The 24151-nt window shown below is 32.0% G+C and overlaps 3 protein-coding genes across 7 annotated transcripts in view; 2 read left to right on the forward strand and 1 right to left on the reverse strand.

Annotated features, from left to right (window-relative positions):
- The first annotated feature begins 101 nt into the window (after positions 1-101).
- LOC132708802 (uncharacterized) lies at positions 102-873 on the forward strand. The gene is made up of 3 exons (XM_060681383.1): positions 102-260; positions 310-631; positions 684-873. Exons 1-3 carry the CDS (start codon positions 179-181, stop codon positions 871-873), a joined length of 594 nt encoding a protein of 197 aa, XP_060537366.1. The 5' UTR covers positions 102-178.
- Positions 859-2796, reverse strand: LOC132708800 (golgin-84). Of its 2 annotated transcripts, none has more exons than XM_060681381.1 (7): positions 2534-2796; positions 2294-2481; positions 1853-2240; positions 1591-1795; positions 1304-1537; positions 1020-1256; positions 859-967 (listed from the first exon to the last, which is right to left on the reverse strand). In XM_060681381.1, the coding sequence occupies exons 1-7, from the start codon at positions 2647-2649 to the stop codon at positions 911-913; spliced, it is 1425 nt and encodes a 474-aa protein (XP_060537364.1). In that variant the 5' UTR covers positions 2650-2796; the 3' UTR covers positions 859-910. The 2 variants fall into 2 exon arrangements, with proteins under 2 accessions (XP_060537364.1, XP_060537363.1); XM_060681380.1 differs by having other exon boundaries at positions 1591-1807.
- Positions 2797-3082: 286 nt separating this feature from the next.
- LOC132708799 (aspartyl/asparaginyl beta-hydroxylase) overlaps positions 3083-24151 on the forward strand; it is a 39194-nt gene continuing 18125 nt past the window's right edge. For 3 of the 4 annotated variants that reach the window (XM_060681377.1, XM_060681374.1, XM_060681376.1), the window contains exon 1: positions 3087-3213. The gene's annotated coding sequence lies outside the window, so the exon portion shown is untranslated. Of the gene's footprint in view, positions 3214-24151 lie in introns of all 4 variants that reach the window. The other variant, XM_060681379.1, reaches the window with a different exon arrangement.

Below are 24151 nucleotides of genomic sequence, written 5' to 3' on the forward strand. Positions count from 1 at the left end.
TGAGCGCCATCTATGTTGGAGTAGTCATAATGTCTGCTGGTTTAACATTGCAATGTTGCAATCGCTACACTTGTGTAATTTATCAGTTGATAGATCTGACATGATACATAACATTAACATAACCCTAAAAATTTCTACGAAGGACATTGTATAAAAGTTTCTGCTAAATAGATCAAATATGTATTTAAATGAAATACCGAAGTCGACAATAACTCTCGTGAATAATTTTCCAAAGGATCACACAAGCCGAATGATTAAAAGTAATAAAGCTACATCAATTTTACCCATCAATCATTTTATTGTTTTTAGTGGCTTTGGCATGTTTGCAACCACAGCCTCAAGATTTATCAAAGGTAATCGAAAAATTTTCCAAGGAAAAGAACATCGAAAAGCACGAAATATCTGAGGTTTTAAGCATATACATTGCTATTCTGAAAGTGTTTGTAAACAGCAATGACAAAGACTTCATCCAGCAATTGCTTGAAGTGGGATTTACTAATAAATTCCTGGAAGATTTACCGCTTGTAAGCAATCGTCAAGAACTAGTTGATACATATTTTATGCCAAGCTATGAGCATTTTCAAAATGTTGATACAATCAAGTGGCGAATTGATATCAGTTTGCACAATAGGTAGTAAAATAGGCTAATAGCTAGCAATTGCTTTATCAAATTTTATTTTTAGTACTTTGGGAAGCAAGATCCTGCCTAGTATAATGTTAATTATTAAAATGAAAGATGGAAGGTGCTACACCATCGAAATGAACTTAATTATGTTTCATAAACTTAGATTTAACATTGCTGTAATTTTAAAAGAAATGTCCAAACTAAAATCTAGTTCAATTGTAAATAACTCTTCAAAACTATTAAAATAGGTTTTTATTGACAAATTAAATTATTTGGCATATTTTATCAGTTAGATGGTAAATACCAAAGTAACACAATGAGCACCCAAACGTGTAACACAACCTAAAACAAACATTTTACATTTGATATTTATGTGAAAAGGCTGCAAGTTTACCATATATGATAACATAAAAATCCTTGCTATAGGATAACGTCTCAAAAAAATGCCTGTTCTAAGACTTATTGAGTCAAGAGTGGAGTAAGCTCTTTTTACCCTGCGTGTCACCCCTGCATCATGAGGTGAAACTCTTAAAAAATGAGGAATAGTGATTCTTTCTTCATTTACATCTTGAACTTCAATCACTTTTACTTGATCTCTTTTCATCTGTGCAAGAGTCTTCCTGTACTCAGCCTAGAACAAGTACAATGCAACTAATGCACTAAACCCAGTTTACATACTTCAAGTTTCTCAAGTTGCAAAGTGAGCGCATTTCTCTCAGTAGTTATAGTCTCCAGCGTATTTTGTTTCATCATAAGAGTTTGAGTTAAAGATTTGATTCGATTCTCAAACTCATCATTAGTAGTTGATTCACCCATTTGCTTTAATGCTGTTCTCAACTGAACTATTTCTTCATTTTTCATCCTGAGAAGTTCCTGAGTTTGAAGCAATTCTTGATTCCTCATGTGAAGTTCCTTAAAAAAGGAATTTAAAAAATGCTATGATATTTTTTGTTTCATTAATAAACCTTGAACTTGTGTGCATAATCCTCTTCAGCAATACACCGATACCTCTTCTCATTTGAGAGACTTTCCTCCAATAGCTGATTGGATTGCTGTAGTCCTTTCTGTATTACTTGATGTTGAATCTGAAGTGACTGATTATCATTTATCAATTTTGCATTTTTTTCAGTTAAATCCTTAACTTTTTGTTGATGAAATTCCAATTCATTTCTTAAAGAACAACTAACTTTAAATGAAGAACAAAGTAAACACTCAAACCTAAATTACTTTAACTCATCATTGTATGTTGTTAGAATATTTTCATCCTTTATATCATTAGTATCTTTGACAGCAATCAGCTTTTCTTTTTCTTGTAAAATTCTTTGAGCCCTGGCAACATATTGGTCCTTTTCTTGTTGAGCTAATGTCAATTGTTCATTAGTACGGTCCAGCTGAAACTGCAAGTTTGAATTTTCATTTCTCATCTCAGAATACAAATGTTGCATATTGAGTAATTGTCTGTTAATATCCTGGTTCTCCATCTCTAGTTTTGTTAGTTTTGATTGCAATAAATCAAGTTCTTGACTAACACTGAAGCTATTGTGTATTGAACTAGAACTAGATGAAGTAGAACTTTTTTGGGATTTGTCAAGAAAATATTCATCCACTAAACTTCCTGTAACAAACTCATGTCACACTGTCAAATATGTAACTTAATAATTAAAGCACCATTATATGATTTCTCGTTGTCAGAATTCGCAGTAAAAATAGCTTCGCCTTTCCTTTCTGCACTGTGTTCACTAGCAAACATGTCTTGGATTGGTGAATTAGACATTATCTTATTTAAAGACACATTGCTGGATTTGGATCGTTTCATACTCGAAAACGTTTGAATCTCACTAAAGTTTTGTCCTTGTCTAAAATTGAAGACAATAATTTTGGACCGCAAGAAGGAAGAGCAGTACCTACTCTATATCACCAGTTATTAATTTATTTGTACCATCACTTAACACAGTTGCAGCATTCTGATCAATTTTATTAAGTAAATTTTCAGCATGGCCAGCTAAATTTTGCAACCAAGCCATTTTGAGTTTTCAAATATACAAAATTCCTGCTTGCAACCATTAGAAAAACAAAAATAAAATTCAAAAACAATAGGGTTAGAAATTTAAATGTCAAAGGGCCACCGTCCCACGTAGACTTTGACGTCAATAGTCAAGTTCCCCACCTTGGACTCAAGGATTAAGTCAGATCGTGTACAGCTATTCGCCACGAGATAGCACCAGCTGTTTGTTAAATATTTTTGGTATTGATGACTATTATTAAATCTCGTGAGCCTTAAAAGGTGGAATTATAACTTAAGAATCGAAACGTAATATTGAAATATTTTCTAATTAACACTGCTCATTCTTGAAGCTTTTAATATACCTAATATATCCAAACACGACAAAAGAGAATTTCGCTGTTTTGCTTGGTCCCTATACAGACATCAATTTGCGGCTTTTGTCGCGTCATGTTTTTATTTTAGGAAATGTAAGGTTAGGTTAAAATACACTTTTAGCTTGGCACGTAAACATTAGAAGTAGTGAAATTTTGTTGTAACTGAATTTTATTTTTTTTTATTCTACCTACGTGTTTGCTATATTTTGGTAAGTACCTTGTTGCCGTCTAAGAAATGAAAAAAAAAACAAAAAGAATTTCTCACTTCAAGTGATATGTGCTCATTCCAATCGATGGTCAAATACCTTAGAATTATTTCTATAAAAAAAAATAGTTATCCAAAATTCAAAACCAACTCAAAAATCCGCCAATTTCACGGTAAATTTCGTCCGGAGCCAAATCGGACATTTAAAAAGTGGAATACAATTTAAAAAGGGGGAACAATTAATTTCCTCTCACCCTTTTAACACGCACTAGTAACAATCAATTTTAAAATGACCTCACACGGAAAGGGGTTTCATTTTTTTGTCACTTGTATTCGTACTTGATCTGTGGTTGACAGTTGCATATGTATTAACGTGTCTATTAGACGTACAATGTGTTTTAATTACATATTTAATCCGTGTGTAATCGATTACCATGAACCGAAAAGGGGTTTAAAGCGTTTCTATATGTTTGAGCGACAGTTAAATTTATAGCGTTTCCGTCACAAAGGAGGAATAGCATTAAAACATATTTATTTTTTGCTAGTAGACAAACTTTCTGGTTTGAGCATTTGTAGAAGACCTATTTTTATTTAACACCGTATAAAATCCAACGCAACACAAAATTAAAACCTAATAGCTAAACCCACAATTAACTAAAAATTGATACCTATCGACAAAAAAAATGTACCAGCATTAAATTTAATTAAAATTAAGTAACTATTCTAGATATTAAGTAGAATTTTAATTTATTAGTTTCATCACATGGGGCTCATGACTGAGCCCCCGAAATAGCCATTTTAATATGGATTTTTTTCAAATATCCCGAGCAGCGTATGCGATAAACGAAAACCGCAAATACAAAAATTGTAGCTCTTGATGCGGCCTATGACACTGTTTGAACCGATTAGCCATATTTTTAATGATTTTATAATAGCAAACCCACCAAAAACAAAAAATTGATACCTATCAATAACCAGCCTTAAATTTAATTAAAATTAAGTAACTAATCCAAATAGTAAGTAGAATTTTAATTTATTAGTTTTAGAATTTGAAAATCTCCAAAGCATCTTAAAAAAATAATCCGAGCGGACATTTTTTAGAATGGTAAAAAAACCACAATGTGTGGCAACTAAATGTAAAAGTTCCTGAAATTTTAAATAAATAAAAACATCAGATAATAAATAAAAACGCCACGCGAGCGTTCCAGAAAGATGATAGATGTTGGTGTTTCTGCAATTCAATTGACAAACCGTATTAAAGTGCCCCGCCCCAATTCTGACTACAAGTGTATCTGTAGGCTTATGTCTTTATTATGAGAATAATTTTAAAGGGCTCTCCACTGACCAACAGGCAATGGCCCGTGCGAGGGCCATACTTATCCAGCGGCGTAGAATACACGTACCAAATAACCCACTGCGAGATATATACCGAACTCCAACGTTTAAAAATGGTTTAATTCTCAGAAAACGAAAATATTTCGTTCTTTGTGTGATTAGAACTATCACTCGGTGAAGGTTGATCCCTCCCAGAGACCTTATTTAACGTTTCACACACATTTGGGTAATATTTAACGATTCTTACGCCGCTGCCCTGTGCGGAGATGGACAACGGTCATTTTACGCAATGTACCACTTCACCCCCAACAATAATAATGGAAACTAAACAGGATAAATCGCACGACATCTGGCTTCTTCACGCGTCGTAAAATTCGGAAATCACCCGAATTGTTTTCGATATTAAATCAACTTTGACGTTTTCATATTTCGTTTATTAACGATTTCGCAGCTAATGCAGTCATTGCTGGATTTTGGGCACAGAATATAAGTTATTATAAGGGCCGGCGAAACCCCTTATTGGACGTATACAGAGTGGAGCAATATTGGGGCAAAGTAAAATTAGATAACGATGTTAATGCAGTTTTGTAAATAATTATTAAAAATGAACATTAAGGAAAAACTAGTTAAAACTTAAAAACTAGTTAAAACATGCCAAAACTTTGGCGAACTCCCTGTATCAAATAATTACCTAGGCGCTTTACTTAGCTCTTGGCAATAGATATCACTGTATTAAGGTCTATTGTAGCAGAATGATATAGGAGATAACAGAAAAACGTTTTTTTTTATTTTCTATTTTTTCCCAATAAGTGGGCAACATTGCATTAAAAGTCAGAAGCAATCACATCGTAATACGCATATATAAGATGTTATTTTTACAAAATATATTTTTGTGCATACTGCCACGATTTTATCAAATACCCTACGTATATAATTGAGAAATAAAATTACTATGGGACTGATATCGAAAACTCACAAAAATTAGATCACTCACTCCGTAAAAACTAATGTAAAACACTAAAATCTTCTGCTTCGCCATATCAATGAAACAGCACTGCAGTTGTATAACACAGCGATATGTGTGGCGACGTCTTGCGTTTTTTCGGCACATTGCTCTTACTTAAAAAAAAACGTTTTTTTTCTTGCTATGGACGTTTGAAAAATTCAATCGTTTTGTTTACTTGTAGACATGTTTAAATAATTTTTAGAAAACAAAACACTTTCGGTCTTTGTATAATGTTCTATTTTGTTTCGAATTTCCCAGTAGGTATTCCGAATCTCCATTGCGAATAAAAATATAATAAAGGCGTTGAAAAATCAAATCGTTGTGTTTACTTGTAGACAGGATACCTGAATAATTTTTAGAAAAAAACACTGGGTCTTGGTTTAATTTTCGGTTTTGTTCTAACTTGAAAAATTTTAATGTCGGATTAACATTAACCTTCCCCCCCCCCCCCGGGCCTTATAGGTGTCTCGATTTCTTATTTCTGGTTGCAACAGCTTTGTACTTATGAAGAATTTGGATACATAATATCGACATTTAATGTCCTTTAATTTTAATTAATTTAGTTCACCTTTTTTACGGCTCGCATGTATTAGTTCAATTGTACGATTACTAAGAAAGACATAAAAAATAATCGACAAGCTTCGTGCATATCCAAATAAATTTATTATAGAAGAAATAATAAAATGATGAAAAGAAAAATTATTGCCCTTTACATTTGACGGCCAAAACAGTAATAGGATTTTTTAAATATGTGCAACTTTTATAACCCAGATTGTATTGGAAAATATAAATGCAGTTTCAAAGGACTTGCTATTAGATACAGATAAGAATAACGGAAACAAGATTGCAAACTTTGATAAATATAAAAAATTGTGCAAGTAATAACCATTTCCAATTATAATATTCCAAGTATCTCGCGCACCCTGTATGATAGACGAAACCTAAAACTCTCGCCCTCTCTCTCTCTCGACACAATCAATATTCGAGACTGTTTAAACCAAATTATCCCATGTTTTATAGTTTTTCATTTACGGCTAATAATTTATCCACGAAAACGACAATTTTCAGGGTCTTTTAGATTTTTTTATCCATAAATTACACACCCTGTACATAATTGAAAAAATTCCGCAAATGGAAGTTATAGCCCTGGATCTTCCACGTTTCCTGGTCCAAGAATTTTTACAAAATAGTGAATGGTTTTTGAGAAAATCAGTTTTTTCTAAAACCATGCAGTGCGCCGTAACAATCAATGACGTCATCGCGTCTTCACTAGCGATTTTAATATGGATTTTTTCAAATATCCCGAGCAGCGTATGTGACAGACGAAAACCGTAAATACCAAAATTGTAGCTCTTGATGCGGCCTATCACACTGTTTGAACCGATTAGCCATATTTTTGACGATTTTTGATTTGCGATTAATAATTTACTTTGTAAAAGATCAATTTTCTAGGACTTTTAGATTTTTGCCTATAATTTGAAAACCCTTCATATAATGGAAAAAATGCCCGAAATAAATGTTATTGCACTGGATTTTCCGCGTCTGCTGGTTAAAGAATTTTTTCCAAACGATTATGGAGGAAAACATATTTTTCTAGAAGCTAAAATGACAAAAAAAATTCTAATATATTTAAAAAATAATTGCTAATATTTAATTGCACCCAAATTCTACCGTTTAAATATGGACAGGGACTTTTACTTCTCTGCTAAATTTGAAGCTAATATCTGCAAACTTAGGACACTTAACACATCTCTTATTTAGCACGGAATATCGGAAACACCCCGTAAAATAGGTGAAACCCTTATACACAAAAGTTATAGCTGTCTATGCAGGCTATATCGCAATGTAAAAGAAAGTGACATCTGAATCATAGTCTTTCAGTTACAACCAATTTTCAATAATAGAGGGACCAATTTTTGAGTTTTTTTGAATTTGCAGCGCACCCTGTATTTGAAAAATCGTCAAGAATAAAAGTTTATGAAGCGTCTTCTGGTTTAAGAATTTTTTTGGTCTCGTAAACGGTTTTCGAAAAATTATGTTTTTAGTAGACCTTTGCACACGCGTTTTTTTATTTTTTTAGAATACTTCTCGACCCCCCAGCCCCCCCCCCCCCCATTTTCATTAGTTCCGTCACGGGGTAAAGCTGCATATATGTGCTAAATATGAAGTCCATTTTTCGAAAGTAACAAGATTTATAGCAATAAATTTAAAAATAAGACCATAAAATGAATCCCAAAGAAATTAACTTTATAAAAAGTGGAATATTATAATGATGGTCTTAAGGCGATATTCAAGATAATAATTTCAAAAATCGAGAAGATTTTATTAACAAAATGGTGAAAAGTTTATCGTGTTATTTCGGCGGCATTTATAAATCACTCTATATTTGGGAACACCAAAAAGGAATTTCTCATAAATATAAAAACATCCTGTATGTATAAATGTCTGTATGCTTTCGTGTTTGTGCAAACTTTCGACCCCTGGCCACTAATGCAAATGAGAACTTGACCATTATCCTTAAAAAAACATCGGACCCGTCGTCAACTTGTAGACCACTGGTCGTCACTTCAAAATCAATTATAGATTTGCATGTCTTGACTGTTTGTTTAACGCGCAATAATAAAACAATGGGCATCGATCCACATACATTTTCTGCTTTAATAAGCAATACAATTGAATAAGAATTATGGCGTAACAGATGGAATCCCGAGAGAAAATTGCGCAAAATTTCGCAGTCAACAGGATCTGCCAAGGAAACAAGCAAAGTAAACTAACTAATTTGAAAAATACGTGACGTACGAAATATGGACCCGATTAAGCACATACGAAATGGATTTCTATTAAATTTTACGTCAAAGCTCCACGTAATCCATTCATTGATTTCGGTCATGCCACTTTAGCGATTCCGAATCTTATTAACACCTAATGAGTAAAAGGCATTTTAAATTACACGAATTATGTGCAAATTTTAAAGCGGCAATGTTTGTCCAACGTACACGGTTAAATATCATGCTTCGAAAATCAACAAATTATTTCAAATGCCAAAGACATTTGCCCTATGGACTTTGGCAATGATAAATGAAATATTAAAGACTACACCAGATTTAAAGAACGTCTCCACGTAAAGAAACATCATATTCAGAAATTGCAGTACACCGGGTGTTCGGGAACTTGCTTGTCAAAATTCATTTTTTACAATTACACAATGGGTTTTATTTTCAACAGAATAAGCTATTTTAAGGTATTTTACACACAACCCTGGTTTAGTAAAAGTCATCGTTACAAAATAAAAGTGTTTCAGGAATCTAACACAAGGGCACTTTACATTAAACATTTTTTAATTTTCCCTGTATTTTAGTTATTTAGACTGATATTGCATAGTAGAACAGATTGCCTTAAGCAGAATCACAAATCCTCAAAAATTGTTCCTGTTGTTTTAAGTCGATAAGTGTTATCCACAAATCGACTTTTTTATTGTCGGCCCAAATACACACACTTTTAAGTTGCAGGCGAAGTGAAAAAAGTTAAATGTAACATTTTCGAAAATAAAAAATAATTAATAATAATAAAAAAATAAAACTAATTACAATTTAAATTTTTTTACCGTTCATTTCTAAACATTTTCTTACACATTTTAAAAAGTGCTGTCCAACACGAAAAAATACCATTTCTAATGATTTCGCAACCAGTTATTATTTTTTGTCGCAGATCACTGGTATCTGTTATAGGTGTTTCATACACTAAAGCCTTTAAGTGTCCCCAAAAAAAAGTCGATCGGATTAAGGCCCAGCGCTGATGTTTTCCTTAAATTTTTCCATGTGGGTTTTCAATGTTCCACGACTGAATGTAGTCTCGTCAGTGAACAAAATAAAATAACATTTAAGAATTGAGGATAATTTTCAATTTTTCCTAAAATTTGATTGCATAAAATTCCTGGTAGTTGCTCACCACCCTCATACAGTGCTTCAAACCTTTGAACATGAAAGGGCCGGAGATCACTTTCATGCAAAACTTCTCAAACTATAGAGCGAGCAATTCTTTCCCGAGCAGCAAATTTTCTTGTACTCGTTCATGGGTTAGCCTCCACATTTTGAAGTATTCTTTCTTCTCTTGCAGCGGTTCTTTTATACCTTGGTCTCCCTTTATCCATACTAGTCTTCTGTGTTTGTTGATGAATGTCTTAGCAGATAGAACGTTTCTTTTGGGATAAGCCTAGATATAAAGCCGTCGTGCTTGATGTCTATTTCCATTTGCTCTTCCGTAGCAAAAATGCATATCGCGATATTCGGTATTTGAAAATTCCTGATGGGCCATCACAGTAGCAGTTGGATAATAATAACAATAATTTTTCAAATTTCATTAAGTCCTGTTAGGTAAAATCACATTTATAGGTAAAATTCGAACCGAGAATAAAAAATCGATTTGTGGCTAAACAATAACACTTATCGACTTAAAATAAGAGTAACAATTTTTGAGTATTTCTCATGCTTCTTAAGGCAATCTATTCTATTTTGCAATATCAGCGTAAATCAATAAAGTACAGGGAAAATAAAAAAATGTTCAAGGTAAAGTGCCCTCTAGTGACAGATTTCTGAAGCACTTTTATTTTGTAATGATGATTTTTACTAAATCAATGCTGTGTGTAAAATACCAGCTTATTTTTGATTGATATCTAAAAACTAACATTTAAATCAGTAATAATTGACTCAAAGTCGGAAAAAATGAATTGTTTTAAAATCGCTATAAATCAATAAACTATTTTTTCTTTATTTATTATGTGTAATTAGGTGTAAAATAATGGTTGTCTGTGTTCGGTTTAGATAAGTAGCCATACTTGTATACGTATTTTTGTCGAATACAGTGGTTATAATTTTAGTTTTGTAAATTTAGAATCGAATAGGCTCTTATTGGAAACCATTAATCATCACCCACACATACACACGGGATATTGGGACACCCTTTCCAGTTTCCGAAGGCGGAAGTGCGTTATGACTTATCGATAGATTTTTTCAAAACGCATTGATCCACAATAATAACTCGTTAAAACTTAACCAATCATCCCGGTCTAATTTATCAAACCGGCGTCATTTTCGGCGAAGGAGTGTGTATATTCAATTGTAAAGCGAGAATCCGGTAGTGCTTAACGTCGATGATTGATCGATTTTCAATCTCTCGATTCGTACAAATGTATAATTCAATTTAACCGTTGAATAATTATCCTTATTGTCTGTCGTGTGGCGGTTCTGGGATTAGGATTGGGGCGCAAGTCACTGATACAATTTTCGTATCATTTTGAAAAATTTCAATTAAAAATCTTTCGAAGAGAAGGTTTTGTAAAAGACAAAAGAGCAAAAAAATTACGCAAGCTTCGTAAAATATTGTACACCAGGAAGTACTGTTTTTTTTTTAATGCAAAGTGCCCCTCTGAAAGAAACAAAATCATTTACTTAACAGCGGAGAGTCTTATTAATTATAATAAATTATTTTTGTTACCTTTTATTATATTTAATAATAATAATAATAACAAAAACGTTTATTATTTATCATACAATATAAGTTATGTTCTACTCACACAATAGTAGACACAATAAACGCGGATATCATGAATCGATTGGAGCCTTTTGAAATTCGGAAGAATCCTTAAATTATCATGTGACAAATGCAAACGTAATGAACAAAATGGAAAGAAAGAATGTTCGAAATAATCAAAATAAACGCTAAGTATCAATTCTTGATTATTAATGTCAAGATAGAAGGAAAAAGAGACATCAAACTCAAAACATTGAAAACTAACGAAAACATTCGATAGTGGACACACCTTTGTGCCACCACAGGATCGAAACGAGTTTGCCACAATTATCTCCAACATCCATTACATGGATAGGGCACCTTAAGAAGAAGAAAGGTCCATACCTCTAAGTTAAGATTTAAGCTGACATCATTTCTACAAAACACCCTTCTCATTTCTATACTCTGATTTTGATTTCTTCAGAGCAGTCGATTTTTTTATCATAATACCTCAGGATAGTAGCTATCAAAACCGTATCATCTGCATATGTTTCTAATATGCACTCCTGTAGCTATGGCACTCTTCGTTTCCTTTCCTAGTAATGAGTAGGGGTTAACTAATATCATTCGTTTCCTTGCTTCTGGGGATTTTTATTTCATCCGTATTTCCCTACTACTTTCACAACTGCTTTCAAATGGAAGTGAAGATTCCTATATGGGAGTTTAGATTTCTTCTTCTAAGGAGACGGATAAGAAGTTAATAATAAATGATTTATTGATTAATTAAGAGAGAAAAAAAATGGATATTCTTTTTTGGTTCCCTAACAGGGAACCCTGCAGGGTCTGTGCACTATGTGCCAATGATGAAAATATCATAAAGTAAGAGCAAAGCTCTTTTTTTGTATTTCGATCAAGGTAGAGAAATACCTGAGGGGATAGATGGCTTTTAAAGCACAATAAGAGCTTTTAAGAATGTATGATATTTAGGTTGAGAATCAATAACCATAGCTAAACTTTTAGTGATTTCAGCAACATGGCGCAAAATCTTTTCATTTTTCATTAACACTACCTTTTTGTATCATTAAACTTAGAAACATTAACAAACTCATCCAAATCTAATTTCATAGTATTTATTGCTGTCCTATAGTCAGAGGGCAAAAGCCAGTATCACCTGCGTACAAATGATGCCGAGAAAATTTAAAACATCGATAATAATAAATAAGATGTCTAAATACCAAATAACAATGGGCCCAATATTGGGCCCTTGTGGCTACGGGCAGACAGATCGAAAGATTGCGATCCACTTTAACTTGCTGGGTCCTATTACTTAAAAAGGATCAGTAGAATTAATTATTTTATTTATTAAGGGCCTGCTTCCAGCACGTAGGAAAATAGTGATTTTTTAGACACACATTTGTTATATGAGTATTGAATTAATAAAAGTAAGGACAACATAGTTCAATCACTATAATATTTATACCGTAAGAACCTGACGCTTAACTTTTTTTTTTATCATTTGTTGCACTTCATAGGCTTGCACAAAAGTAAATTGTAGCAAGGAAGTAATATAACTCTACCTGTTTTTTGAACCTTAACATAGATGAGTTCACGAAGAAGTCATCCAATTTATCTAATCTCAGCTCGGGAATATCCTTCATTTTAGATGGCGTTAATTGTTCCTGGATATTATATCTTACGGAAATGGTCCAAAAAGTAGATAACTTCTATCATTGCGAAATAATGAAATTTATTTACGTTTTCTATAATTTTTGTTTTTCGTACCATTAAAATCTTAATTTTACACTAAAACTATTAATTGCATATTCAACCCAAATTTGAACAGTAGGTGTAACTAATGAAATTGCAAAGAAAACAAATTTAGGTGTCTTCTTATACGTCTTACATTGAAAGTAATGTAATAATGTTATTTTTTATTGCCGAAAATAAAAGAAAAGACGAGGAAACAAAACATACGGCAACTCCCTCGTTAATCAGTCACTGCTAGTTTTGGAGACCATTACATAAGTATATACTCTCCGTAATTATTAAAAATTAAAAATAATATCTTTAGTAGATATGTACAAGTGAATTAACATTTTAGTCATGTGTATAATGTATACGTTTTATTGATAATATGTTTATTCATTTTTACTCATTTGTTTTTAAAGATTTCAACTTATATATATGAAAACGATGGTGCATCTAGAGTTAGTAGACAAGCAAAACAATTTTTCTAACAAATACATTATATCTGTATTCGATAGAATACGTTAAACCTTACTGTTAAATCTGATACTGGTTTAAGATACTTTCCAATTTTGTTTGCTGTTTTCTATCATAAATGACTATAGACGACAGATTTCTACATTGGTCGAGTTATCGAGTTATGGAGCATTGAAATGAGTACTATATATATTAAATTGTGGATAAGAATGGTTGACAAAATTAACCGTTATCGTAATTTGAAACATCCCTGCCCAAGTTTGAAAATACACTCGAAAAGCCCCGGTCGGTATATTTTAAAATCCATAACCTAATAGCAATTATTTGCTAGTATTTTATGAATCACTCTTAATACCTTCTCGGTATATCAAAGTACCATGCTTCACAAAGATTTCCAATCCACTATGACGTCATTGACGCGTGGCCAGCACGCGTTCGAATCTATTCAATTGTTTCCTTTTCCAAGACCGGACACGTGACAAAGATGGCCGAATTTAATACTTTCAATATTTTGCCTTGGGGAACAGTCCCGACCTCTTCCCACATCAGAAACCATTTTGTTCGGCAAACAAATTGAAAATTATACGAAAAATGCAATAAACAGTTATGGATCTTGGCAAAGGTTATACTAATTTCATTATCAAAATAAAGAATAATTAAAAGTTCAGAATTTCACGAAATTTCGACAACACCGTGTCTTTATTAAATGTAATATTTACAAACTACCTGTTACTATAACACCGAAAAATGACCATAAAACCTTAATTAATGTTGTGAGAATTTAAGGTTAATGATGGAGAGGTATTTAAATCTAATTGATCGTTACGCAATACATTTGAATTTCTCGTTTTGTTAATCTCCGTGGCTTCCAATAAATTTAATTTTCTACTTCTTGTGGCTGTATGTAAAATATCAAAAAATTGTCGTCAAAAATGTGTTTTTCTGTGTTTAAGTGTGTAGCATAATTAGAATCTAGATTATCGTGTTTAAACCTGTTTGTCCAATATAAATTTTAGGACAAGATCCGCATTTCAACTTGATTTTTGAGATTTTGTACATTTCATTTTATTGTTTTTTAAAAATTTTCCTATTGTGCTGTTAGTTTTGAAAGCTATTTTTAAACCACATTTTGACAAATGTTTTGTAACTTTTTCACTAGGTTCTATTATGTATGTAATTGTTTTAAATTGTTCGTGTTCTGTAGTAGGTTTCGGATAAATAGAGTTTGCTGTTGTCTGTATCTGTTTTTTATTTATAATTTTATCGGTAATGGACGGATTGTAGCCGTTGTTCAGTGCAATTTGTTTAATCATATTAAGTATTTTGTTGTAATTTTCTGTTAAAAAAATTACATACGTAGGAGAACCCAGTGAAAAAGTTCCAAAACGTTTGTCAAAATGTGGTTTAAAAATAGCTTTTAGAACTAAAAACGCAATAGGAAAATTTTTAAAAAACAATAAAACGAAATGTCCAAAATCTCAAAGATCAGGTGTCTACAGGTTGACTTGTCCTAAAATTTATATTGGACAAACAAGTACATCCTTCAAGAAACGCATTAACGAACATAAAAGAGCGTTTAAAAACAATAGTCTAGATTCTAATTATGCTACACACTTAAACACAGAAAAACACATTTTTGACGACAATTTAAGATTAACAAAATGAGACATTCAAATAAATGTATTGCATAACGATCAATAGATTTAAATACCTCTCCATTATTAAACGTAAATTCTCACAACCACATTAATTAAGGTTTTATTGTCATTTTTCGTTATATATAGTAGCAGGTAGTTTGTAAATATTACATTTGATAAAGACACGGTATTGTCGAAACAATTGTCATGTGAAAATATATAATTTCGTGAAAATCTGAACTTTTAGTTCTTATTTAAAAAGTAAAAGTCACCTCAGTTCAAACTCATCATCTATATATTGGTGTGTTTGAACTGTTAAATATTTCGCAAGTTAATTTTTCAATCGGCACGAAATAGGGAAAATCGTAACTTTTTCAGCATCTTCATAACAATAACATTACGTCAAATTGCGCTTTATTTATTACGCAGAAACTGTTTTCCTCTAAGTTGTCACGATTTTAAAATCTAAGCCGATGAAAAGAAAATTGTTTAATCAATATCTCTAAACGGAGAAAAATTATAATGGCGAAAAGGTTTTTTGGGATTTGCAGCCAGAATTCTATTTTTCTGGTTGAATAGCTACCAACTTTCTTTGGTAAGATCAGAAATTTAAAAGATGTTATTTAGATCATACTGGGTATGTCTATTTGTTTGTGTGATTGTTTTTTTTTAATGAAGCATCGAATTTTTATTAATTAATTAAAATAGAGCCTACCCTTATAGATGTTATAGATAAAAAATATTTAAAATATTCCCAAAATTAATCTATTATCTCAAGCGATAGGCATTACTGATTGAAAATTTTTCAGAAGCAATTGCTTCTAATGTATATAAATCATAGGTATTTGTTTCAATCTCACACCCAGCATCCCGTAATATAAGGTCCATATTTACTATTTCCAATACAACCGATTTTATTTTGAAGTCAATAATTGTATTATATGAAGCAAGTGAGTCCCCTACAGCTAATTGAAAGGCGAGATAAATTTATCTATAAATAAATTTCATTAATGGATAAAAAAGTAGTCCTCTCAAGTTTTCAACAAACTTGGTGAAATATGTAGTTAAATAAGATTTTTAAGTGTTTTTTTTTTAATTAAAGTCGACAATGGCATGTATTCGTTAATTTAGCTATTTTAAATTATTCAAAAATGATATTAGAGATCTATTCAAAATAACTGTAATTAGGTAAGGTAATACACTAATTATACGCAATTTTACCGACGAACTTTCCTTAAACTTGCATAGAAAAATAAACGTATCAGATGTACGGTTCAAAAAATTATAAACAAACCCATGTAGTAATGTAGGCAACGTCAGTTTTAACTTATTTTAAATATTTTAGCCTATAATTTCTTACATGCCGACTGCCGATGCCATTAACGTCACCGAATAACTCAGAACATTAACACCAATTTCGCTTGTCAGTCAAACCCTTATACGTGTTAATTCTGTGCAAACTAGAGTACATTATCCGCAAATCCGATTCAAAACATTCTCTACGTACTCATTTCTTTATTTAAAAAAATGTTTTATAAAAATCACAGCCACAATATCCATACAAAAATAAATTATCACTCGCTATGCACAATTTAATTTTACAATCTAATAATAGTTGCAGGTCCATCTTTGCTCGATTTTTTCGTTGAACCTGTTTTCGTTTATTTCGTTTATCTCGTGATGGCACATACATGGGGTGACATCGTAATCCAATATTGTTATTTCGGTCGAAACGCTACCACGACCGTAAGTAGATAACGAATAGGTGGAGTTATGGCACCTCTTCTTGTACTTGTTTTGTAAATTGGTGCTCCAGTTTTTAAGAACCTTTGAAAAGAAAAAAATTAAATTCACCTATAACGATAAATAATAAACGACGTACCTTTAAACAGTTCTGGCCTGCACCGCTGAAGAACTTTCTAAAAGACATTCTGGCAGTTAACAACGAATCTACTGCCGCACTCAACACGATATATTATTTCGTCGGTTTTCTATCACGCGATTCAATCTCATACCCGATCAGTTTATGAATGAACTCCTCGCCGAGGTTCTCACAGTTTTATTAGTGAATTCGTCCCCTCCCTTTCCGTTTCCATGTAGTCGATTTACACACTTGACTCTCCGGCACCCCAATTTTAATACACCCTCAAAGTCTAATTATATAACCAGCTACAGAGGAAATGTAATTCGTTTTCCCACAGTCGCAACTTTATTTTACGAAGATGGGTTTTTGTTTCCCGACATTTTCGCACGCTCGGTTTTTTAATAGTAGAAGGAGGGGGGTATCAGTGGGGAGGGCGGATTAATGCCATCATTTTTGTTGATAATTCGATTGAAAAAGTACCGATAATTTAATTGCCGTATTGTACCCGAGCAATATACATTATCGTATTTGTTTATTGCCTCAATTCGACTTGCACTTTGCAATTTTAAATATTTACTAAAAAAAATGAAATTATCTTTGATTTTCATTTAAACATTTCAATAAATTTTTACTGGCGGTTTAAATTCTTAAAAGACCATTAAGACTATTTTATTGGGTACAGATTTTAAGGATTTTTTTAAATCATTGAAACGTAAAGTGAAAATATTACGATAATTATATTTGTAATATTTTGAAAACCATATGAATTTGAATGACTTTTTTTTAATATAGTTCACCAAAAAAGTGGACTTCCTCCGGTTTTGATTTAAACAATTCAACAAAACGGCTCTTTGGAATTACCTTGTGGAATAAATTTTTGAAACCTTTGTGAAGTTTACCAAGTTTATTTAAAACTTAACTTTTATGAATAAGTGAGTTAAAAAAATGTATAAAAAAAAACAGGAGACACCTTTTATATTCGATAAGTATATAAAACAATAACCTTATTTAGAAAACTGACTTGCTAAAAAAAGGGTTAATAAAAATGATAGATAATTATTTAGTTAAAAGAATCAGCTGCAGAAATAAAAACAATATATACATATAACGGGATGAGAATCTTCTAAAGCTTTATAATATGAAAAAAAAGGACTATCAGTGAAATCCATGCCTTTGGGTTTAAATTTTTCAAAAAAACTTCTAAAACCATTTTATTTACTTCCAATTTTATTAAGTTGTTGAAGAAAATGTATAACAATTCTCATATGGATAGGTATATAAAACATTTAACATTTATTTATAAATACGTTACGCTTTCATATATAACTTCAGATAACTGACTAGCTTCATGTGTAGAGAAATGTGATGTTGATGAAGAATACGTAAAAAACGGATTAATAAAAATGATAGATATTTATTAATTTTAAGAAGTCAGTTGCAGAAATGAAAAACAATAAATATACCATAATATGTGAGTGTAGTGTGTTGGTGTGAGTGTTTTCTGAAGGTTTATAATATGAAACTGTCGGTTTAAATTGGAATTGTAAAACCATTTTATTTACTACCTATTTTAATGAGGTTTTTAGACATTTTTTTCATATAAATATATTTGCAATAATTTCTTTTTGAGAAACAAATTTCACTTGGAATCGTTTTTTAATCTCGACATAGAGAAATGAATGAACAAATATGAACCCTATACATATAACGGGATGCTAATGTGAATTTTCTAAAGGTTTATGTAACATTTAAATTTAAAAAAAAGTTTGCAAGAATAGGGATATATAACATAATCCGTATTTGCCAATAAACGAAGCAATCCAGTAAGATACTTCGAAACTTCGTTTAATTCTTGCCCGACAATGATCACTCAGATACGACACGCGTTTATTTGTTTAATAAGCACAATTCAGATTGTCACTGTTTGCATTTGTTTTAGTAGTAGTAAACCGTTTCGGATGTGGTTCAAATATTGACAAATAACAAAGGTATGCGCCACAATACATGTATTTACTACAAATGCTATTGACGTGATAAGTCAATAACAATCATTACCTATTCGCGATCTGCGTTATTTTTTTTTTGTTTAAAATGAGACGCAATTATGCGGGTAAGGTTGAAATCTTAATTTTATATTTTAACTTTAATTGGCCGCCAAGAATTTTTTTCGTTCGATGACGTCAACAAACATTTCGAAACCGATTGTGAACGAGTAAATTAAAATAGGACATTTGTTTTTCGTCCGCAATATTAATAATAATAAATCACGGGTGATGGTATTTTTTATCCTTTAAGTGGGAAGTTACCGCGGCTGCGTTCGTTGTACAAGGTTGTTTTAAATTCACTAATGGCGAGTGCGTAAGTAAATCAAAAACCCCCACATTTCTTCGGTTTCAATTACGACGAAAGCAAATTAATGTATCGTTATTTCCCCGCAAATTTTTTCAGGTCACGGGATAAAATTCGTTTATCTACAAATAATAAAAGTTAGATAATCGCGATTGGATGAATACAATTAATGTCGAACTCCAGATCATCCATTGATTTATTGAATTTAATATGCGTGCTTGTGGTTTACGACGAGGTGCATGGATCGGAATGTTTAGCAAATATTAGCAACCTTGATTTCTTATGTATTGTGATCTCAATAAATGCCCGGCTTTTCTACATACATATTTATTTTTTCTGCGTGCGGTTTATTGTAGGCATGGCTATAACATTATAGATACGCCATAATCTTTTGGCAAATTTCACCTTTTGTTCCTAACGAAACGTTGTAGCTGCGAGCGTTAGAAATCGAGGAAAATTGATTATCGGTTTAGAAGGTTGTGTCAACAAAAATATTCTTGAAATTGTAATTTATCGCCTTCGTCTATAATTTGCACCACGCCACTCAACCACCACTTGACAACGAATGCCGAAAACAAAAATTTTTATTTAAATTTTATAATAAATTGGTTAAGGCTTTCGCGGTTTGTTGATGAGCTATTATCTTCATTCGGGTTTAAAGGCCGTCGTCGGTTGGAATTACTTCCTAACGTTTCGCTAGCACGAGTGGCGAGCTTCTTCAGAGGTCCTTCCATCTCCGATGTTGGACGTAGACTACGTGCTAGCGAAACGTTAGGAAGTAATTCCAACCGACGACGGCCTTTAAACCCGAATCAAGATAATAGCTTAAATTTTATATTATGTCAAATTCAAAATTAAGCTAAAATTATTACAATCTTCAAAACATAATTGTTTATTTTAATTTATTTATTAAAGTGATAAACGTCTTTTGGATTTTTTTTTTTCCCGAAATGCAGTATTTTAAACAATTGGCAATTTCTCTGTTGACGTAAGTTTCAGGGAAAATTTTATTTAAAAGAAATGGTTACGAACCATTATTATTATATGCTTTTTAATTTTTGTTATATGTAAGTATTTGTTTTAAATGCAGCGCCAAATTTTGAAATAAGCACTTTTTGTCCCAAAAACTTAACTAATGTAAAATCGATAATTATTTTAAAATTTTAAGATCTCGAAAAATCAAGCATTTGACCTAACATTATTTGTTCGTTCCTAAGCCTAATGAAAGTAAATATTATAATTATGATTATTTTGGAATCCTAAAAAACCGATAAATGAGCCCCTCTTCTCCGAATATAATAAGAAACTCGTCGGTGTATTAAATAAAAATGAAAAAAAGGGACAAAAAATGACTCCTCCCCACCCTAATTTCGTGAAAGTACCACACGGTCGTCGCATGCACGTACACGCTTATATGTATAACAAATAAAAGAGAGAAACGCAAATATCAGCCGCATTTACGTTAGCAGTTTATACTAAGGTGTACGGGGTTGGTAATCATATGGATTGGGGTAGCGAAATCGTGGGAAATAGTTGGGAAGTCGACTCTCATACGCTTAAGCCATGCTCAGGCCACCGTTGCACACACGCCACTTGCTTCCAATGACACCTACCAAGAAGGGGATGAATAGTTTTCGATATTATACGTAAAAAGGATTTTTACGCACCACTACGATTCGTCCTTCGGGTGGTCGGATGCATATAATTTTTCGAGGTGTCCCAGCTTTTAGTGTACAGCCTCTAACTACTCACTCTTTACACTTATTTAAAAAAAAATACAAAATACCGTGATTTTTGCGTACTCAACATTAAAGACACTTAGTTACCTTATAGTGTAATAAATTCCACCCGAAGCAGTTTTTTACTTACCTTTTTATGTTCATAAATATACAGTTGGAAGCTGTACACTAAAATCCTAAAATCTGACTGCTATTAAGAAATATCACATTCAGAATCGAAACAAATATGCAGGCCTGCATTTTAATTATTCTAAATTAATGATTAGATATTAAACCCGTTAATGTCGTAGAAAGCGTCATAATTTACACATTTGATTCCAGGTAGTATCCACAGTATTTTAAGTAAACAATAATTGAGGAATTTGGGTAACCCAACTGTCCTTGGTACGCGAATAACGTCACAAGATAGATGTAAATGTTATTAAATAGTGGGTCGTGTTTTCAAACGCCAATGCTTTTGTCCCGCTAGCGGTATCGATCGATATTTTTATTAATGTGCTATAAATTAATTGGAAATTAATGATAAATGCCGCGTAGATACTTGGTTCAATTGATGTAATGGTTCCTTGATTTGTGTACCATCGTCAGTTTACGTTTTGGTTTAAATAATTCGCGTAGTCATAAAGAAATGTTTATAAAGTCGATATGATTACCTGTGAAAATTTTTCAAAATTGCACTATCTAAAAATAAAGGATCATTAAGAAATTTTGTTGTATGTATAAATTAATTTTATGAGGTCCCACCACCCCCTCTTATTTATTATTCTTCACAAGTAAATATTACATATTCCACATTGCTCACACAAAAACTCTAAAGTGTATTTTGAACTGATGGAAAATATTGTATTTAGTTAGCTTCAACAGCCAGAAAGAAGCTGCATCAAGGCCCATTATTTTTTTGAATAGCTTTATATAACTATAATTTTATAATTTGTAATAATAAACATTATTATTATCATTATTGTTATTATTATTATTATTATTATTATTTAAGACCTGTTCTATTTGATGTATTTATGCTCTATTTCCTAATACGAGAGAGTTATAAATCATTATTGAACTATAAAGCTTAGCCGTATCCCATAGTATCGTATACTTCGACCAGAAATATAATGCTTTTCAACCACATGCCGAGCAGACCCTTACCCGTAACAATTCCAGGGCCATCCTAGGAGTTTATCTACCTACACTAACAAGCGAGATATCAGTGCAATTCTTGAAACATGTACATAAAAAATTCGTACAAAATAACAATCTGTTACATTCTATTTCATTACATTTCTACATAGTATCATTATTAATATGCAGAATATTAAATGTAATAATAAGTATCAGTCACTTAAAAAATGGTCACTATTGCTACTGTCGTCACCTAGTTCAATGATCAACTCCACCATTAATCATTCTCGATAAATATTTTCTTCTTTTATTCTGTTCATAGATATAAGAAAGTGACCAATTGCTTTTGAATTGAATTATCCAAGGGTGGTCATTAACATACAATGCAACAGGATTATTACCCAAAGTTTCGGAATTTAAATTCAGGTAAAATTGTGGTCCGTAATAGAAAATAATTTTATACCTACCTGTGTTTAATATTCTTTGGTTTGGTGTACTACTTAGTTTAAGTTTATTAGTAACCATTCTTATTTCGTGTGTAATACAGCATGTGTTGAATCGTGTGCGAATTATGTAAAATATGTGCTAGTCTAGTGTATCTCAGGAGATGCTCCCTCCCAAATGTAGAAAACACTATTCTATTGAGACTAAGGAAGTTATAAACAATGCTTATTTGACTCTCATTGAACGTGGTGTCAGCAAGCAAGCATCTTTAGAAGAAACGGTCACATTGACGGAAATTCCAACATCAACTGTATGGAAAATAGTGAATAATCCCATTTCAGGGGTGCTGACATTTTCTCGAGTGTAGATCAAGATATAATACTGCGTAAAATTTACCAGTTATAAGGGTAGCAAAGCGTGCCTACATTAGATATCTTAATTAGGAAGCATGAAAAAGATGAAACCGGTGTTAAATGTGGCAGAACTACCTTATGAAAGTGCATTCAACACGTGGGTTTTAGATTTAAGAGATTCACAAAGGGAGTATCTAGAAAAAATTAGGATTTACAGAGAACAACAAATGCCAATTATTTCCTTGGATGAAACCTGGTTCGACACTTATGATACCCCGGAAAAGAGTTGGGTTGACTCAATTGATAAGTGTGAGCGTGCCATTAAAAAGAGGTAAAAGAATAACTATTTTGCATGCTGGCTCTAAAGATGGTTGCATCAAAACCTAATTAAATATAAAAAGGTCCATTTACGTTTCAAATAAAAATTTCAAGTTTTTATCTACTTAGATTAAACATCTGTTGGGGTGGGTTTTGCCACGGTCCTGCGAAAGTCTGCGGTTAAGGTACTGTAAATTACTTAAAACGTCAAATCAATAAGTGCACTATATTTTTGATCGTATTATACCTATGTTGATTGTCAAGTAGTTAGTGTACAAAATTTGAATCTCACTTACTTTCAGATAGCTGTGGCAAATCTCGTTCTTCAAAATAAGTTCTGACTACTCGAACCATGACTAAAATTTACAAATGAAGTTGTATTATAAATAGCAGGTTATTTGTAAATATATTTGCCAAGCATAATTGTGTGTTCTAAAAATAAAATTATACATATTAGGGCTTATCCACATGAAACTCAAGTGCATTTCCAGCCAAGCGTGGCATACAGTTAATTCAGTTAAATTAATAATTAACCGCCTGTGGAAAAATAAATTTTACGAGTGATAATTTTAAATTTCTTATTAAATATATAAAATACGAAATATATTGGGGCTGATATTAAATATTTTCAACTTGATTAGAGATTATGTTATAAAAACACAACGAGATGATGAATTAATTTTAATTGGATACTTTACGGTCTAACATTTCAAAAATAATCGTCTTTATAATTCGATTCCATTGTTTCACTTATTTCCCAAACCAAACTCGACAGGGAGTTAACTACGGTTGACCAATTTTTTTCCATTTTAATGGTCGAGTAGATAACAACAAACATCCATCAGCTTAAATACGCAACTAATGGACTTCCTGTAATTCCCGCACACCACGTGGCTGCGACACGTGTTCTCCTTACATATTTTACAAAATAACGGACGCTTTGCTACATTTTACGAATAATAATACGAAAACCTAAAAATACAATATCCATTAATACGCCGGACATTGGTCATCCTCTTATTGTGAATATTTCACGTGTGATAGGTT

Source organism: Cylas formicarius, unplaced genomic scaffold (assembly GCF_029955315.1).
Source record: "Cylas formicarius isolate icCylForm1 unplaced genomic scaffold, icCylForm1.1 PGA_scaffold_12__32_contigs__length_19106922, whole genome shotgun sequence".
Taxonomy (NCBI): Eukaryota; Metazoa; Arthropoda; class Insecta; order Coleoptera; family Brentidae; genus Cylas; species Cylas formicarius.